Source organism: Neofelis nebulosa, chromosome 2 (assembly GCF_028018385.1).
Source record: "Neofelis nebulosa isolate mNeoNeb1 chromosome 2, mNeoNeb1.pri, whole genome shotgun sequence".
Classification (NCBI taxonomy): domain Eukaryota; kingdom Metazoa; phylum Chordata; class Mammalia; order Carnivora; family Felidae; genus Neofelis; species Neofelis nebulosa.
The window spans coordinates 52,321,998-52,340,538 of NC_080783.1; the positions used below are offsets into that span (position 1 = coordinate 52,321,998).

The window sequence follows — 18,541 nt, forward strand, 5'->3', positions numbered from 1 at the left end:
ATCTCCCTTTTCTTTTTGAGAAGCCTGGCTAGAGGTTTGTCAATTTTGTTTATTTTTTCAAAAAACCAACTCTTGGTTTCATTGATCTGCTCTACAGTTTTTTTAGATTCTATATTGTTTATTTCTGCTCTGATCTTTATGATTTCTCTTCTTCTGCTGGGTTTGGGGTGCCTTTGCTGTTCTGCTTCTATTTCCTTTAGGTGTGCTGTTAGATTTTGTATTTGGGATTTTTCTTGTTTCTTGAGATAGGCCTGGATTGCGATGTATTTTCCTCTCAGGACTGCCTTCGCTGCATCCCAAAGCATTTGGATTGTTGTATTTTCATTTTCATTTGTTTCCATATATTTTTTAATTTCTTCTCTAATTGACTGGTTGACCCACTCATTCTTTAGTAGGGTGTTCTTTAACCTCCATGCTTTTGGAGGTTTTCCAGACTTTTTCCTGTGGTTGATTTCAAGCTTCATAGCATTGTGGTCTGAAAGTATGCATGGTATGATTTCAATTCTTGTATACTTATGAAGGGCTGTTTTGTGACCCAGTATATGATCTATCTTGGAGAATGTTCCATGTGCACTCGAGAAGAAAGTATATTCTGTTGCTTTGGGATGCAGAGTTCTAAATATATCTGTCAAGTCCATCTGATCCAATGTATCATTCAGGGCCCTTGTTTCTTTATTGACCATGTGTCTAGATGATCTGTCCATTTCTGTAAGTGGAGTGTTAAAGTCCCTTGCAATTACCACATTCTTATCAATAAGGTTGCTTATGTTTATGAGTAATTGTTTTATATATTTGGGGGCTCCGGTATTTGGCGCATAGACATTTATAATTGTTAGCTCTTCCTGATGGATAGACCCTGTGATTATTATACAATGCCCTTCTTCATTTCTTGTTACAGCGTTTAATTTAAAGTCTAGTTTGTCTGATATAAGTATGGCTACTCCAGCTTTCTTTTGGCTTCCAGTAGCATGATAAATAGTTCTCCATCCCCTCACTCTCAATCTAAAGGTGTCTTCAGGTCTAAAATGCGTCTTTTGTAGACAGCAAATAGATGGGTCTTGTTTTTTATCCATTCTGATACCCTATGTCTTTTGGTTGGTGCATTTAATCCATTTACATTCAGTGTTATTATAGAAAGATATGGGTTTAGAGTCATTGTGATGTCTGTGTGTTTTATGCTTGTAGTGATGTCTCTGGTACTTTGTCTCACAGGATCCCACTTAGGATCTCTTGTAGGGCTGGTTTAGTGGTGACAAATTCCTTCAGTTTTTGTTTGTTTGGGAAGACCTTTATCTCTCCTTCTATTCTAAATGACAGACTTGCTGGATAAAGGATTCTCGGCTGCATATTTTTTCTGTTCAACACATTGAAGATCTCCTGCCAATCCTTTCTGGCCTGCCAAATTTCAAAAGAGAGATCAGCCACGAGTCTTATAGGTCTCCTTTATATGTGAGGGCACGTTTACCCCTTGCTGCTTTCAGAATTTTTTCTTTATCCTTGTATTTTGCCAGTTTCACTATGATATGTCGTGCAGAAGATTGATTCAAGTTACGTCTGAAGGGAGTTCTCTGTGCCTCTTGGATTTCAATGTCTTTTTCCTTCCCCAGTTCAGGGAAGTTCTCAGCTATTATTTCTTCAAGTACCCCTTCAGCACCTTTCCCTCTCTCTTCCTCCTCTGGGATACCAATTATGCGTATATTATTTCTTTTTAGTGTATCACTTAGTTCTCTAATTTTTCCCTCATACTCCTGGATTTTTTAATCTCTCTTTCTCTCAGCTTCCTCTTTTTCCATAACTTTATCTTCTAGTTCACCTATTCTCTCCTCTGCCTCTTCAATCCGAGCTGTCGTCATTTTCATTTTGTTTTGCATTTTGTTTAAAGCGCTTTTCAGCTCCTCCTGACTGTTCCTTAGTCCCTTGATCTCTGTAGCAAGAGATTCTCTGCTGTCCTCAATACTGTTTTCAAGCCCAGCAATTAATTTTACGACTATTATTCTAAATTCACTTTCTGTTATATTATTTAAATCCTTTTTGATCAGTTCATTAGCTGTTGTTATTTCCTGGAGATTCTTCTGAGGGGAATTCTTCCGTTTGGTCATTTTGGATAGTCCCTGGAGTGGTGAGGACCTGCAGGGCACTTCCCCTGTGCTGTGGTGTGTAACTGGAGTTGGTGGGCAGGGCTGCAGTCAGACCTGATGTCTGCCCCCCGCCCACTGCTGGGGCCACAGTCAGACTGGTGTGTGCCTTCTCCTCCCCTCTCCTAAGGGTGGGATTCACTGTGGGGTGGCGTGGCCCATCTGGGCTACTTGCACACTGCCAGGCTTGTGGTGCTGGGGATCTGCCGTATTAGCTGGGGTGGGTAGGCAAGGTGCACAGGGGCAGGAGGGGCAGGCTTAGCTCGCTTAGGTGATCCGCTTCAGGAGGGGCCCTGTGGCAGTGGGAGGGAGTCAGACCTGCTGCTGGAGGTTTGGCTCCGCAGAAGCACAGCGTTGGGTGTTTATGGGGAGCAAGAAAGTTCCCTGGCAGGAACTGCTTCCCTTTGGGATTTTGGCTGGGGGATGGGCGGGGGAGATGGCGCTGGCGAGCACCTTTGTTCCCCGCCAAACTGAGCTCTGTCGTCCGGGGGCTCAACAACTCTCCCTCCTGGTATCCTCCAGCCCTCCCGTTCTCCTAGCAGAGCTATTAGCTTATAACCTTCCAGATGTCAAGTCCCGCTTGCTGTCAGAACACACTCCGTCTGGCCCCTCTTCTTTTGCAAGCCAGACTCAGGGGCTCTTCTTGGCTGGTGGGCCGCCCCTCTGCCCCGCTCCCTCCTGCCAGTCTGTGGAGCATGCACCGCCTCTTTGCCCTTCCTACCCTCTTCCATGGGCCTCTCGTCTGCACTTGGCTCCAGAGACTCCGTTCTGCTAGACTTCTGGCGGTTTTCTGGGTTATTTAGGCAGGTGTAGGTGGAATCTAAGTGATCAGCAGGACCCGCGGTGAGCCCAGCGTCCTCCTACGCTGGTGAGCCCAGCGTCCTCCTACACTTCCTAGCCAAGTGATTCACATTTGAATCTGCTATCCTAAGGGCTTTATATTCATTACCCTTTTTAATCCTCATAGCACTCCTTTGAGATAGGTACTTTTCTTAGTACAATTTGACATATGATCAAGGTCTGATTTAATGATGCTGTTAAGAATTTGAGGGGCGCCTGGGTGGCTCAGTTGGTTGAGCGTCCAACTTCGGCTCAGGTCATAATCTCATAGTTCATGGATTCGAGCCCTGAATCAGGCTCTGTGGCTGACCGCTGGCTCAGAGCCTGGAGCCTGGATTCTGTGTTTCCTTCTCTCTCTGCCCCTCCCCCGCTCACACTTTGTCTCACTCTGTTTCTCCAAAATAAATACATGTAAAAAAAAAAAAAAGAATTTGAAAGCAGGTCCACTGATTCTGTAATCTAGTCTTTACCATTATAGCTGTGTCTTACACCTAGTGTTCATGTAACAAAACAAAGCAATTCACTTGTTAGATGAAGGCAGATCCTAACATTCTCCTGGGTCATGTACACTAATGAAGGAGGAAAATAGAGAAGAACAAAAGAAATCCTTGGTCTTCAGCAGCAGCAACAGAGCTCTGACATATTTTTTAGACTAGTTGTTATAAATGTAGCTAAGCAGTTGAACTGAAAATGTTGCTTTGGGCCAAGGTCTGAGTTTCAATGCCTATCATACTGACTTGTGCATAGGAGAAATTCAATGAAACATCGAATTGAATTCAAATATGTTCTCCAAAACAGCTAGCCTCAGTACGAAAGGAAAGGTTATAGAATTACCTAGATTTTGAATTACCATTTTATGGTTTGCAATCTGCTTTTGAAACCAACACATACAGTTTGTGAAGTAGCTAACAGAAATGTCACTGAGCTCCTCCTACTTCATGGTGCTACTGTATTACCCTAACATACCATCCTTTTTTTCTTTCAATCATCCCAGTAGTCCATGATACAGACAGGACAGATACTATTATTCACTTTAGTAATGAATACCAATGTTTTTAGTAGTAAACACATTTAATAATGTATGGTAGAGATTTTATTCTACTGATTTTGAAATTTGAAAATTGTCAAGCAGAGAGAGGTAGCAGGTGATTTATACCACATACCTCATTTTGTTCTGGGAGAATTCACTTTGGTGAGCCTTTAAAATTTTGCAGATATAGATACAGATGAAGGCCCATATTTTCAGAAAGCCCTGGATTATAAGGATTTAACTGAAGTGCTGCGACTTCCAACTGATAAACTGAATTCTTTTTAATTCTATAGTTGAGAATATTAGCAGGACTTTGCCCCTAGAGGGTAGAGAAGTCCCCTCCACCCAGTCATGATTTAGACTGCCTTAAAATCAAGGATGTCTTGTTCTTGGAAAATATGTAATTTTTTTTTGTCTAGATAGTTATTCACAGGGTTCTGGGAGCTGAGGCCAGGCTATGACAGGAGGGACTTGAAAGTCTTGCACTTTTTCACACCCTCCTTCTATTACAGGTGAGGCCACGATGGGGAGTTGACCTGAGGCATATGCTCTGCTTCCTGGACTGCTCTTTCAGTAGTGCAAACATGTGCTAGTTAAGACAGAGTGATCAGTATTTTGGGAAATGGAGAGAACAATTTTGATGATCTCTCCCAGGCCACTGGGATCAAATTACACACAAGTGGGGGTGGGATGGGTAGGTGGGATCTTATCTCAAGAAAGCAGATAGCCTTATTGTCAATCATTCGGTTTCTATAAAACAAGTCTGACTTCATTTAAAACAAGAACAAGAATAACAATAATAAAGAGTTGAGCTTAGACTGGAGTTTGGAAATGTGGAGAGATTCTCATTGGTGGAATTGAGCTGGTCTTCACAATACCAGACACTGCAGGAGCTTGTCAGGGACTCTACAATCTAGTTGGGTCTGCTGGTCTTAAAGTAATCATTGCTGACTACAGCTGTTGGTTATTCTGTGTTAGACTTTGGTTATTTTTAGGTGTTCAGTGAAATCTTATTAAAATCTGGATTGGTGTCACTTGTCCTAAGAGGAATTACCAAGGGCAGAGCCCTCCCTAGAGTTGAAGAGGTGGTAATTGTGGTGACCACCTCACTCATTTGGGCCTACCCAATGTCCACAGGCCTGGACAGGAGTACGAAGAAAACATGTACGCCCATGCCCAAATATTTAAACATTGTGAATCAAACTACCTAATTGTCTAGAATATGTCCCAACCTCCTACCTTGCCTCCTATCTTCATAATGGCCTGGGAGGCCAGTTAAAATTTAAAATCCTCTTCTCTCGTTTTCATCTTTTGCCCCAAACCATTCCCTTTTTCTTCCCATGCTGGCTCTGTCCCATATGAGGAGGGTTCTTGTTCACCCATGCATGGATATCCCAGGCCACGTTTCCAAACTCCATATATAAGCTCACAGCAAATGGCTACCATTGCTGCCCCTTGAGCCTATAGGGTATACACATTCACGTGCTATAGCTTCAGAATGAAGGGCCCAGGGTTGAAGCCTGAAGTCTCTCTGGACAGATGATTCTGGAGTCCTGGGTACCCAGACCATGAGCTAGAAGGGGGCAGGTAGGCCCAGTGAATGCCTTACTGCATAGGATGGAACATGGCTAGAAGAAAGTCAGAGCAGATACCTTGCCCACTTCTAAGAGCAGCAATGCCAATAGAGGGTAGTTTTCTCAGATGACTACCTCCTAAGAGTAAGCAGCAGCAAAATCAACGGTGGCCTGGAAAAATATATATATATAAGAATAGGAGAAGCTAAAAGGATTTTGCCAGGGATCATAAGATCTCTAAGTAACTCTTAGATATAGCTGGGGTGGACACTGAGAGGGGCTTACTTTAAGGACATCAGCCATTGGAAGGTTAAACTGTAAAATTATAATTTAGGAATAAAGGGTTGTATTTTTTTTAGTTAGATTAAACAGGAGCAGGTCACATTGCATAATTCTTCATTACAGTGCTTCCTCAGGTAGGAAAGCATAGACTCTAAAGGCTCAGAGACACGTCCAGCAGAGTGAGCTTTTGGATTACAAGTTCAGTATTCTCTTGTGTGAAAACATAGTGAGGGGAAGCAGCCAAAGGAGGTAAAGTAAGTTCATGGCAGGTCTGTTAATGAGAGTTCTGCACAGCCTCTTGCTTGTGTCTGGATGCAAGAAAGAATTCTCGCTTCATTAATTTTTCTCAATTGCTCTTCCCACCTCCCTGGGTTTTGCTGTTGAGTGAATTAGCTTCCTGGTTTTTGGAGGTGCTTTTATTTCCTTTTGATTCATTTTACTTAATTTTCTAAACTGTTATTTTTTTTAATGCTAACCACAGTGGATTTCAACTTTGAGTCAATATCATTAGCCTGCTTCCCCAGTATGGGATTACTGACCTTATTGAGAAACTCCTTGCCTCATTCTCATGATCTGGCCACTTGTAATGTTTCTTTTCTGATACCGTGTGACTAGTCTTATACCTCTAGACTTCTGTATATATTCAAGAATAGTCTTACACCTCTAGACTTCTGCATTGATTCAAGAATGGGTAGTGTCTATTGAGCACCTAAATTGTACTGGATGCCTTTTCACTCATGGCCGTCCTCTCTGACAAAGATGACAAAAATAATGACTAACATCTGTTGAGAACTTATCTTGTCTGTCACTATGCTAAGCTCTGTGCATCTATTTGGTTATTTGCTGTCATAGCCACATCAAGGGGGAATGGCCACCCCCATTTTATAAGTGAGGAAACTTCCAGAGAGCATTAAATGAACTGCTTAAAGCCATGAATGGTGAAGCTAAGATCAGAACCCCAGTCTGATTCACATGTCCTTTTCGTTGTACTATGCTCCTACCTTACTTTATATTAATTTAGTGTGCATGCTTTTTTTCTGAAATAAAAAATCATAATTTATAGTTATTATTGTCTGCCCCGTAAAGTGTGGTTGTTCTGGGAATAGTAGAGCTAGACAGGGCATTAGAAGGAACATCTAGTCTGATATTTTCACTGTGTAGGCAGGAAAACAGAAGTTCAGAGACATTAAGTGATCTGCTGAAGGTCTTGCACTGAGTTGTATATGACCCTAAGCCCTTGTTTTTAAATTCTTATTTTTGTTTTTGTTTGTTTGTTTGTTTCCAGTGACATTTTAGGGGCCTATAAGAACCGAATTTGCCAATCCTGAAAATTTATAATGTTCTCTGCATCACCATTTTTTAACTTCCCTTAGTTTAATAATTAAAACCAACATTCTCTAAATGATAATGTAAAAACTGAATTATAAGACCTTAGCTAAAAATTCAGGAACTGAAAAAAATCTATATGCAGATGGAGTATAACTTTTCAAAAGGTAAATGAAAGTAACTTTGTTATCATCAGAAGACTAATGAAATATAGAATATCTTTAAGTGAACAGCACTTGGGTTTTAACAGAAAATCTTTCTTACTACTACATGTAGAGCCAGACAATTGCCCTAGGAATACATTACTGAAATGAATTATGGTACATGCTGTGATTTATAAAGCAAGAGATAAAGTGTGGCAAATTTTACTAAAATTCACTGAGCCTATCTGCAACAGTAATGAGCTTGAATAGAGTGGCTTATTAACCATAGATCAGATGGCTAACACATATAGCAACAAAACAAATCTACTAGATTAAATAATCAATTAACATTTATTAGTAGTTCAGTCTTGATTTCCAAGTATGCTGGCTATTTCTACCACACCATTATCAGGCGGTAATTGCTATGTCAAAGAAAATGGGCGGGGATGTTCTGTACTTTTTCCTGTTCCTAAGGGTGAATATGCCATAAGGAATTTAATAAGGGACTAAAAGGATTAGTTTGGGAGAAAAATAGCTCATAAAAAAAAGGACCACACACATTTTCAAAGTAGTATCTGGTTTATTATTCAGTGTTGCTCAGGCATGATATTAGAATTCTCACATGCCAGGGGCCAGAAAACGCAAAGGGTAAATCAATAGCCAGCATCTAAATTCAGCTTATCCTGTGCCTGGTAACAGGAACAGTAGAAAAGATATTAAGTAGTCTCACTGCCTACCTACCAACCAAATCACTTCTCCACACCTATCTACTTGCTGTGCATTGTGTGCAATTAGATGAGCAACCCACCTTCCAGTATTTACTCAATTTACTTTGAGGATAATTACAAAACAGCAGTTATGACTGCTTACGTTTCTAAAAGTTCAGTTGAATCCATTAGGAAGTCCCCAAAGCAATTTTTTCCATGAATATGCATATTGTTTTTCTTTTGGAAAGTGTTATAATTTGTCTCTCTCAGGAAAGTAGTAAAATATATTTCTATGGATATGTGTGCTATTTTCTAGAGATAATTAATAACCAAAATTAATTACAAGACTTTTTATTTTATTAGAACAGTATAGTGCACTGACACTTTTGTCAAATACAGAGCTATGCAGTCTGAAGTTTTAGAGAAACCACAATCCTAAAATATCATCTACTTAGGTTAATTTGTAGGCATTGAGGAGGATATCAGTATGTAGTAGTGTGGAGAATGAACTAGAAAAAAACTAAGGCATAGCCTTTTAACTTTCTGGAAAAAGACATACATTAGAGGGTAACTCACAGCCTGAACTTCCCTTCACAAAATCTGTACCTGACATCCACAGCTACTCCCACCTGTCATCATTTTCCTGCAGTCACGGTGGAGGAAACGTCCCTCCTCCTATCTAAGGCCACCTTCCTCCGTGTGTCCTGAGAATCCACTTCCAATCACCTTCTGTGCAACTTTGCACTATTGATTATTTCATCTCTCTCCCTACTACTGTTTCGTGAAACTAATTCCCTTCAAACATTTCTCCCTCTCACATTTCCCTTTCAACAGAATTTAAATATGTCCAAGTCCTTTACATCTTGAGACACACACACACACACACACACACACACACACACACACACACGTGCATTCTCTTATCCCACTCTCCTTCACAGCCAAGATTTGTGAACTTTCACTTCCTTCCTCTTAGAAAACATATTAAAATATTTCAAATATGTATATACTTCTCAAGCTACTCCAATATGAATCCCACTCTGCTGAAACCACTCTTACTGAGGCCACCAGGAATCTTCGTGTTGCTAATGCCAATGGCCATGTTCAATCTGTTTCATATTTGACATCTCAGCCCTCAACACAGGCAAGTAGTCTCCTCCCCTGGCTGAAATGTCACCCTCCTCCCTTGGCTTTTCTCTGCCTTCTCTACTGTTTCCTTCCAGTCTCCTTTAGCATCTCTTCATTTCCCACCCATGTTTAAATGATAGAGCTCCCTGGTGAACCTTTCTCTTTTGCAAAACTTACTTCCTAGGCAATCAGAACCACTCCTATGGGTCACATACCACTTGTGCACAGAAAACTCCCAGCATATTTAGGCTGTCTAGACCAAGGTGCTACAGTACAATATATCCAATTGACACTTTAACATCTCTACTTAGATAAGACACAGGCAACTGAAACTCATCGTGTCTAAGTCTGAATTCATTTTCCCATTCAAGTCTTCTCTCTGCCTGTGTATCTTACTGAAAAGTGTATCACATACTCCCTGTTGCTTCCACCAGAAACCAGGGAACAAGGTTGGACCAAACCACAGACCATTTGTTCAACATTTATTTAGTGGGTGTATTAGTTTCCTATGGCTGCCATAACAAATTACCACAAACTTTGTGGCTTAAAATAACAGATATTCTCTTAAGATTCTAGAGGCTTAGCCATCTAAAATCAAGGTGCCAGCCCAGCCGTTGTCCCTTTGAAGGCTCCAGGGTAGAAACCTTTCTTGCTTATTCCAGTTTCTGGTGGCCACAAGCATTCTTTGGCTTGTGGCTGTGTAATGAATCTCTGCCTCTGTCTTCATATGGTCTTCTCCTTTGTCTCTGTATTCTCCACTCTTCTTTTAAGGACACCAGTCATTGGATTAAAATCCACATTAAGGTCCACAATGATTTTATCTTGAGATCCTTAATTAATTACATTTGCAAAGACCTTGTTTTTAAATAAGGTTAAATTCTGAAGTTTGGGTGAAAATGAATCTTTGTGAGTGCGATTCAACTTACTATAGGGGGAAAGGAGAGGGATGAGTTTCAAAATTAAAAACATGTAGATAGAAACATATTCATTTATTAATTCACTTCTACTGGCCAAAGCAAGAAAATGTTCTCAGTGAAAATAACAAACCTCTTTTAACTTTTCTGCAATTTTTGTTCTCCCAGCTATTTTATTTTTTTCTCTCCAAACTTAATAATTTATTATTTGGTAGATGGCAGGATATTTAAATTCTGATAATTAAATACACACACACACACACACACTAGTAGAGAGGACATTTTTGTTTTTCAGTTTCCACTCATGGCCATTGTATACTTTAGCACTGTACACAGTAGGCTGTATTTATAGTTCACTAAGTTACCCAGTGGAGTTATAATGCCTCTGAAAGATCATCATTCTAACAGCTGTCTTGCTGGTCCTCCAGGAACCTTGTTTGAGGTCATTCTTGACATCTGCTTCCCCCTCACTACCCAAATCCAGTTAAGTCTACTGATTCTGCCTTTTAAAGATCTCTCCAATCAATCCACTTCTCTCCATCTTCACTTGCCACAATCCTAGCCTAAACCACCATCTTTGCCTGTTTGAACAACCTCAAGAGATTCCAAACTGATCTCCCTAGGTAAATATTTCACAAAGAAGTAAAAGAAACTTTCTAAATTCAAGTCTGATAATTTTATTTGTCTGCTTTAATATCATCCCATTCCCTTATTTAAATTTCTTTTTTTTTTAGTGTTTATTTATTTTTGAGACAGAGAGAGACAGAGCCTGAGTGGGGGAGGGGCAGAAAGAGAGGGAGATACAGAATCTGAAGCAGGCTCCAGGCTCTAAGCTGTCAGCACAGAGCCTGATGTGGGGCTTGAACTCAAGAACCTGCGAGATCATGACCTGAGCTGAAGTCGGACGCTTAAGCGACTGAGCCACCCAGGTGCCCCTCATTCCCTTATTTTAGAGGCCAAACTCTAACAAGACTCTTATGGCACACTGCCTTCTGGACCCCACAAAACTCTGTGGCTTAATTTCTCATCACATTATACTAAGCTGTTTGTTCCTTGACAATGTTAAGCTCTCTAAACTACCTCAGGGCTTTTACACATGCTATTCCCTTTGTTTGTATGTTCCTTAAGAATTTAAACGTCCAGGCTCTGAAGTTGAGCAGATCTACATTTGAGATCCTACTCTGTCCTTTATGAGCTGGGTGGCCTTTTGCCTTTCTGCATCAACAAAATATGATTGAGAGTAACATCTCAAGATTAATGTAAATTTTAAGTAAGTGGATCTAAAATTTTTTCCAAGTCATATAGCAGTACATAAACCGTAGTTATAATCTTTACAGTTATTCTAATAGAACAATTCAGTTGAAGGCCTTGAATCTCACTGTAAAGTACAACTTGAGAATGATGCTAAATTGATAGACCTAAATCCATATGTAACTCCTTATGGGAAACATTTTATTTCTCTTAAATTTAATGTATTCTACCTATAAGCCTATAATACAATTGGTCAAGCATGAGTTTATCAGCTTCTTTGTGAATTAAAATTTCAAGTTCCAAATTAAAGTTTTATTGAATATATGGAAAACGAGATGACTCCCTATACATTTTGCAACTGGATGATCAGTTCCTCTTGGTTTACCCAGGGCTTTCCCACTTTGGACACTAATAGTTCTATATGCTGAGGGTCTCCTCTGTCAATCACCACAGTGTATAACTGATGACCTCAGTGTGCCTTCCACTTGCAAGAAGAGTTTTTTTTCTGTGCCTCATCTAAGGCTCCCATTTCTTCCTGATTATATATCCAAGGATTCCCTAATGCTTATGGAAATTGTGGAGTCAGGAGAAGGGGAATATTGCCTAGCTTCGTCTCTCTCAAAGGAGAGCAGTGATGCTAGTGACTTAGGAACCTGGCCTTGGAGAGTTGGAGTAAATGATACAAGGTGAGAGCAAACCCCAGCTTCTGTAGCAACCACAGGGGTCAAGATGGTATCCAACTCCATGGATGCAAATATTCGGGATGAGGAAAAGGAAGTACTTTCATGCCCTAGTGATATATGGGGTCATCCCAGTAGATTTCCTCCAGCTGAGCAAGTGAGGCCTGTGAGGTATAACTCTTTTGAACCTTGGCCACCCCACAGATGTAAAGCAGTACAAATTAAGTTTGTATTGTACTTGTCCTGCTGGGCACTGCTATGCTGCACACTAGCCTTGGGATGTCTTCTGAATGCTAGGTGCTGGGCATCTCACCAGGGGGAACATAGGCTTAAGTAAGGGGAAGTACTTTGCATGCCACAAAATCTCCATCCTTAAAATCCGGCCCAGAACAAGACAGAGGCAAGGCCCACTATTCCAATGACCACTGCTAGAGCCAGGGCAGAGCCTGCCATGGAGGTTCATAGGGGAAAGGCAGCCCTTCCACAAGTGTCATGGGTTTTCATGCTCTGCCTGGCCAAAGACCAAAAGATTTATAGCTCTGGGGTTCAGCTTTCTGAGTTCCCACATACAGCCATCTCCTGGGCAGTTACTATCATCTCATAGAACCAGAGTCACGGTCTTTCTAACTCCTCTTTTCCCTATGTCTTTCTTCTCCTGGGTGGCACCTCCCCTTGGAAAAGTGAGGTGTCTTCCCTTACATTTGCCCTTTTGAGGGAAGCCACTCAGTGATTTTGAGGGAAGCCTTCACAGTTTAATATCTGGCTATGCGCCCCTTTTGCTAGGGCTCATGTTGTATCTTAAGTAAATTATTCATAGAAAAACTGGGAGCATGGCTACAAGGAAAACATCAAGATGAGATCCCAGGCTTTTCTAACAGAGTGTCCATTCTGTTGTCACGATATTTTTGTAGTAAAGACATAGGATTCTTCTGCTCCTTCTGGTCATATGCAAGTTGGGTTGGGGTTCAAGTACTGATTTCCCTTATATTGAGATACCCTAAGATTGAGTAGTGTCCTGGCAGGGCTGTGGGGTGGTTGACTTAAACAGTACTATGCCATTGTCGTAGTTTTTTTGCATTTTGTCGGATATCAGCAGCAATTAATCTGATGCTATCTGTGGCTGTTGATTGCTTGTTTGTCTTAGTTCACAGCCTGAGCCATCCCTTTGTTTATTTTGGTTCTTTTTACAAGGCCCTCTTTGTGGTCTCAGGCACTGTAAGTAGATGGAGTGGAACCAGGAGTTAATGTGTAAAGTTTTTCATCTTCAGAGAGTTTCATTTCAAGCTAGCTTTGGGTCACATGTGCACCAAGTTCAGTTTTTGTTTGGATAGAATGCTTCAGCTTGGAGAGAAAGAACAGGAAGTAGTACATTCCAACCCCCAGGCAGCAGCTTCTGCTTGTCAAGACTTTCTTGACAATAAGGTCACAGACATTTAGTAAGGGCGGCTCTGGGAAGTAATTTACAAATTGTGTTAAGAGCAACAACAAAAAAAGGTTTATTATTAAACTAGGAACTATATGAGCAGACTAGCAGAAACCAGTTGTAAAATGAGTTTACCTCCAGTCCAAGTATCAGGAGACTGTGCCAGTTAGAGACACTTCAGGTTGAAGGGAAACCAAAGCCAGAATTGGAATCATCCTCTCTGCAAACCAACTCCTTGAACAAGAACATGGAGGAGAAATAACAACTGCTGCCCAGTTTGGCAACCAGAAAACAGAAAGGAAGAGTTGCTTTTAATTACACAGTAAAACACATTCACATTTCAGCCATGAAGCAGCCATAGAGGGTAAGAACAGCTTGTCAACACCAGGTTGGTGCTTTCGGAATAGGAACCAAAGAAAGAGGCCAAAAAGCATGGCTGCAGCTCAGCTGTTATAGATATATCCTGATAAATGTATACATTCAAGTTCGAGAAAAATAACTTATCACCTTCTGGTCTTTCCTCAAGTCTGGGATTAACAGTTTCATGGAATTAAGAAACTATTGCCTGTTTCTTTCCTTCCATCTCTGAAGAGGTCCCAGCATACAGAGTGTATCATTGCTCTACTGGAGAGGGGACCCTGTATGGGCCTAGCTGAACCATGGATTGCCATTCTCATGAGCCTTGACCCCTTTCCTGAATTCAGAAGAGGCAGTGCCAGCGCTGGGGAGGAGATGCAAACACCATCTAGTGTCATGATGATGAGTTTGTGGTTAATTTAGCATGGCCCAGTTTCTCAATTAGGCCAGAGGATAGCCAGACTGTCAACATCTTCAAAGAACAAAGATGGTGGATAATGTACTCTCTCGTTGTAAGCATACTTCATCATCCTAAAACTCCACAAAGAATCTGCATGTACCTGAATCATACATTCTAACCAGGATAAGAAATCATTCACAGAATAAAAATGGAAACTGTCAAGTTCAACAAAGCACAGCTGCCTGGGAAGTTAGTGAAGTCTTATTGATGTTCTTTTTTTTTTTTTTTTTTTTTTTTTTTTTTAGACAAGAAGGATAGTCTGTCAAATGAGATCATTTATAGTCTCAAAGTTACCAGGTCACCCTTTAGTTATGCTCAAAAGATGGTAGCCTATTCTTAAAGGCACATAATCTCCATCTAGCCTCCTAGCATGTTGCTTTGTTGTTAGTAATGCCATTTGTGTTTGAGCTAGGAGGAAATCCAATGTCAAATGAAAGGGGTTTCTCCTTTTCATGAATTAGCCTTTCTTTTGCCATGCCATCAAAAAAAGTGAGGACACTGCTAATTTCCAAAATCTTTTCCAGGCTGGCAATGAATGATTCAAGTAAATCACTGGATGCCTTTATCTCTGGGTGACTCATGCTATTGAGAGCCAGCTTTATGGGTTTGAAACCCAGCTAAGTTCTCAGTGCCTCCTTTGTCTTTTTATATAGTGCAACTAGGTTTAAGTGAACTCAAAAGTTGTTCTTGAATTATACCACTTGTTATCAGATGTATCCCATAAAATTTCATCTGCTTATTTGATTGAATCTAAGTATTATACCAATATGATATTCTCTTTGCAATCCGAAATATATCTTGACACAATTCTGGAAAGTTATGACTCTATGGTATGGCCTCATAATGAAGAATGTCTGTTTTATTTTTTATGTGTTCACAAAAAGAGAATTTGAATAAATGAATTATTTTTGTTACCTATGTATTTCTTCTCCCAGTAGTTGACAGGTGGAATATTGGCTTTGTTTCTAAGTGGCAAAAGACATAAGCTAATTTCTCCTCTCTAACTAATGTTTTTAAAGATGATAATGTGCAGGAAAGTATAATTAATCACAGTTTAATATTTTAGAAGATAGTCTTCTATATGTAGATGAACTTGAAAAAGTGGCAAAGATGGTATTTAGTCAGGTCTTTTTATTAAAGTAAAATGACTAAAATCCCAAACATTTTCTCAAACAAGGTAAAATCATCTCCACCCTTAAAAAGAAAAAAAAATTCAATTTCATATTAAGAATGTGTTCTCCCCTATTATGATGGTTAAACAATTTGGAACCTTCAGGTTGGAGTTCCTAGTTAACGATTTTTGTCTTCTAATTCAAGACTTGCTTCCTCTGAGTGAGTTTCTGAAGAAGTAAGCATCTTGCAGATTTGAAATCAAACAGAATTTTCAAATGATCTTAAAGATCAGTGTCATCTTTTCTTTAAGTACCATTCCTCATGTGTTTGATAAAATCATGTTTCATGAGTAAACAAGCAATATGAAGTTAGTACTCCTCCAATCCTTTCATTTCATAGATCAATATCAAGTTCAACTGAAGAGCCATAAAGATAAGCACTATCAACTTGGTAAGCTGTCGTCACAAACATAGGGACTAACTTACCCAAACAGGTTTTATGATCCATGAAAGCAAAAGGTACTTCTTATTCTTCCTTGTGAATAAAAATACTGTTGTTATTATCTTAAATATCAAATAATAACATTTAATTATTGCTGACATTTGTCAAATTTTTGCATTTGAGACTCTGATAGCAATAAATGTATCATTCATTTTGAAAATTTGAAATAACACATCTAACACTTTGAATGTATAGCTTATTTAAGCTAAAAACGTCCAAGGTGCCCATTAAGAGTCAAATTAAACAAGTGTTATTTTAGCAAAAAGAACAAAGGAATTTTAGAGTACTTAAGCTTAGACAAAAACAGACTTACATTTCATCTAAGTTCCAGTACTTACCAACTGCATAACCTTAAGAAAGTTATTTATGCCCTCTGAACCTTGGTTTCCACATATTAAAAATGGAAGAATGAACCTTACTTCAGAATGTTATTTTGTAGTTTAAGTAAAAGAACATTTATAAAATAATTACCACATACTTAACACAGAGTTGGCATTCAAGTTGCTAGTTGAACTTTCTTTTTATAGAATAACAATATTGTTATTAATGAGAATTCACCTGGTTGATGTTCTCAAACTAAGTATCTTTCTAAAAATAGAAATAAATTGACTCTGGTAATACAGTAATTCAGGTAGGAGGGCTTATGAAAAGTCAGCAAGTTTGGCATCGCACCATTCAAAGGTCTCCAGAAACCAGAAGATGGTGCTTGTGAGACCTAGGACATTTTTGTGTGCTTCCATTACCTCTTAGGCTGTCAGACAAGGAATTCACTTAAACTTCCCTGCTTTTCTTATGCTCTAGTTTCTTTGCATAAGCTGGATTTTAGTTACCTATGTCAACCATGTAGTTTTGGGGATAGGATAAGATGAAACACATGCAAAAGTAAGAAAAAAAAAATAACGTGAGATGACAGCACTTCAGTCACTGAAGTTCTGGAAAACAGGATGTTCTTTCCACACCACCTCTTCCTCTCATTCACTGGGGATGATGAGTTACAGTACTTTGGTGCTTGGCAGCTTATCATCCCAGAAGAAACTTGGCATGTCCATGAACCAGAGGTGTGTGTTGAGCTAGCTTTCTCTTTTCTTCCTTTTCTTTCTGTATTCCCTTTCTTTCTTTCCTTTCTTTCTCCTTATTTCTTTTCTTCTTTCCTCCTTCCCTCTCCCTTTCTTTTCTTTTCTTTCTTTCTTTCTTTCTTTCTTTCTTTCTTTCTTTCTTTCTTTCTTTCTTTCTTTCCTTTCCTTTCCTTTCCTTTCCTTTCCTTTCCTTTCCTTTCCTTTCCTTTCCTTTCTTCCTCATTTCCTCCCTTCTGCTCTCTCCCCCCCTTCTCTCTTCCTTCCTTCTTTCCTTCCTTCCTTCTTTGTAAACAGGGGTTTTCAGGGTGCTAGCAGAGAATGTATAACTTCCTATAAAAGTATAACTTAAAGCCCTTGAAAGAACTATGTAGGAAGGAAAACTAAATGCTTATAAGAACTATTAGTATCAAAGGTTTTTAAGAGCTATAATTGTTAAGGAATCTTAAATAGATAGCACTTGGGAAGAAATCATAAAGAACTAAAAGATGTAGCAATGATAAATCAAAAGATACTGGTATTCAAGAGCCTTGAGTAAGGCACACTTCAATATCCAATCAACACTTGACCTTCATGCAGTCAACAAACAAAGTAAACTTCTGGATTTTTAATTTAGGTATTTGGCAGTTTGGTGCAGACACTAAAGGAAAGAGAGTCCTCAAAGAGTGACCAATGGAAGAGGAGAGACCAAAGTTCAACATGGTCAGTTCTGTTTGAGAGGCCAGTAAAATATACAGGTAACAGTGACCAACAGGAAACTGGATATGGAAATCTATAACTTGAGAGCTGAGCCTGGACATATATGTGGGGGTCATTAGCAAATAGGTATCAGTTCGATCAAAATGGGCAGTTTTACTCAGGTGAAGCATCTAGTCTGAGAAGTGCAGCATATGGAAGACATAATCTAGGGTTATGGCAACATTTGTGTGGGTGCAAGAAGAGGTGCTAGGAAGAGAAGGGTCAGAATAACACAAGAGTAGCTGGATGGATATAGTCTTATGGATTTTATAGAAAAAGAGAGCTTCAAGAACTAAAGAATGAGTCATAGCATCAAATGTAGCAGAGGCTTAGCGAGATCAGACTGAAAGCTTTCATTGGATTTAGCAATTATTAAGACTTGGTGACCCCCGATAAAGCTGAGGAATCAATAGGATGGCAGCAAGTAGAGAAAATCTTCCTTGAAGAAGTGTAAATCAGAGATAGTAATATAAGAAAACCGGGGAAAGGTGGATATTTGCCTCCTGGTTGTAAAAAATGGGATTCATTGGCGCACATTACTAGGTTGAGAGGAACACAGAAAGATCTATTTTCTTTCATAAATAAGATTCAAAGACATTATTGGTTAATAAAATCTGAAAACATTTTAAAAACTCATTTAAAACCATAATTCCTTTTTCCCCAAATCTTTCATCTATATGCCTAGTGGCCTTCAGTTTGGACTGATTGTGCTTTTCCTGACTTTTTCAGCCAACATTTCTGCTGGCACCACTAATAAGCCATGAATGCAATCAACATAATGGAGAAGGAAATAGGAGGGGGGATACCAAGGCCCTGAAAAATTCAGACTGGAAAATCACCTTCTGAAGGGGTCCTGGTTGGCTGGT

The 18,541-nt window shown here is 39.6% G+C and overlaps 1 protein-coding gene and 1 long non-coding RNA gene across 3 annotated transcripts in view; one reads left to right on the plus strand and one right to left on the minus strand.

Annotated features, from left to right (window-relative positions):
* LOC131501885 (uncharacterized) overlaps positions 1–17,948 on the plus strand; it is a 118,983-nt gene extending 101,035 nt beyond the window's left edge. For both annotated transcript variants that reach the window (XM_058712333.1, XM_058712344.1), the window contains 2 exons: positions 14,775–14,822; positions 17,554–17,948. In XM_058712333.1, the coding sequence (XP_058568316.1) occupies positions 14,775–14,789 (15 nt within the window). In that variant the 3' untranslated portion in view covers positions 14,790–14,822; positions 17,554–17,948. The remainder of the gene's footprint in view (positions 1–14,774; positions 14,823–17,553) is intronic.
* On the minus strand, positions 12,789–15,898 carry LOC131501892 (uncharacterized). The gene is made up of 3 exons (XR_009256918.1): positions 15,849–15,898; positions 13,569–13,667; positions 12,789–13,458 (listed from the first exon to the last, which is right to left on the minus strand). It is a non-coding gene; the product is annotated as an uncharacterized LOC131501892 (long non-coding RNA).
* Positions 17,949–18,541: the final 593 nt, after the last annotated feature.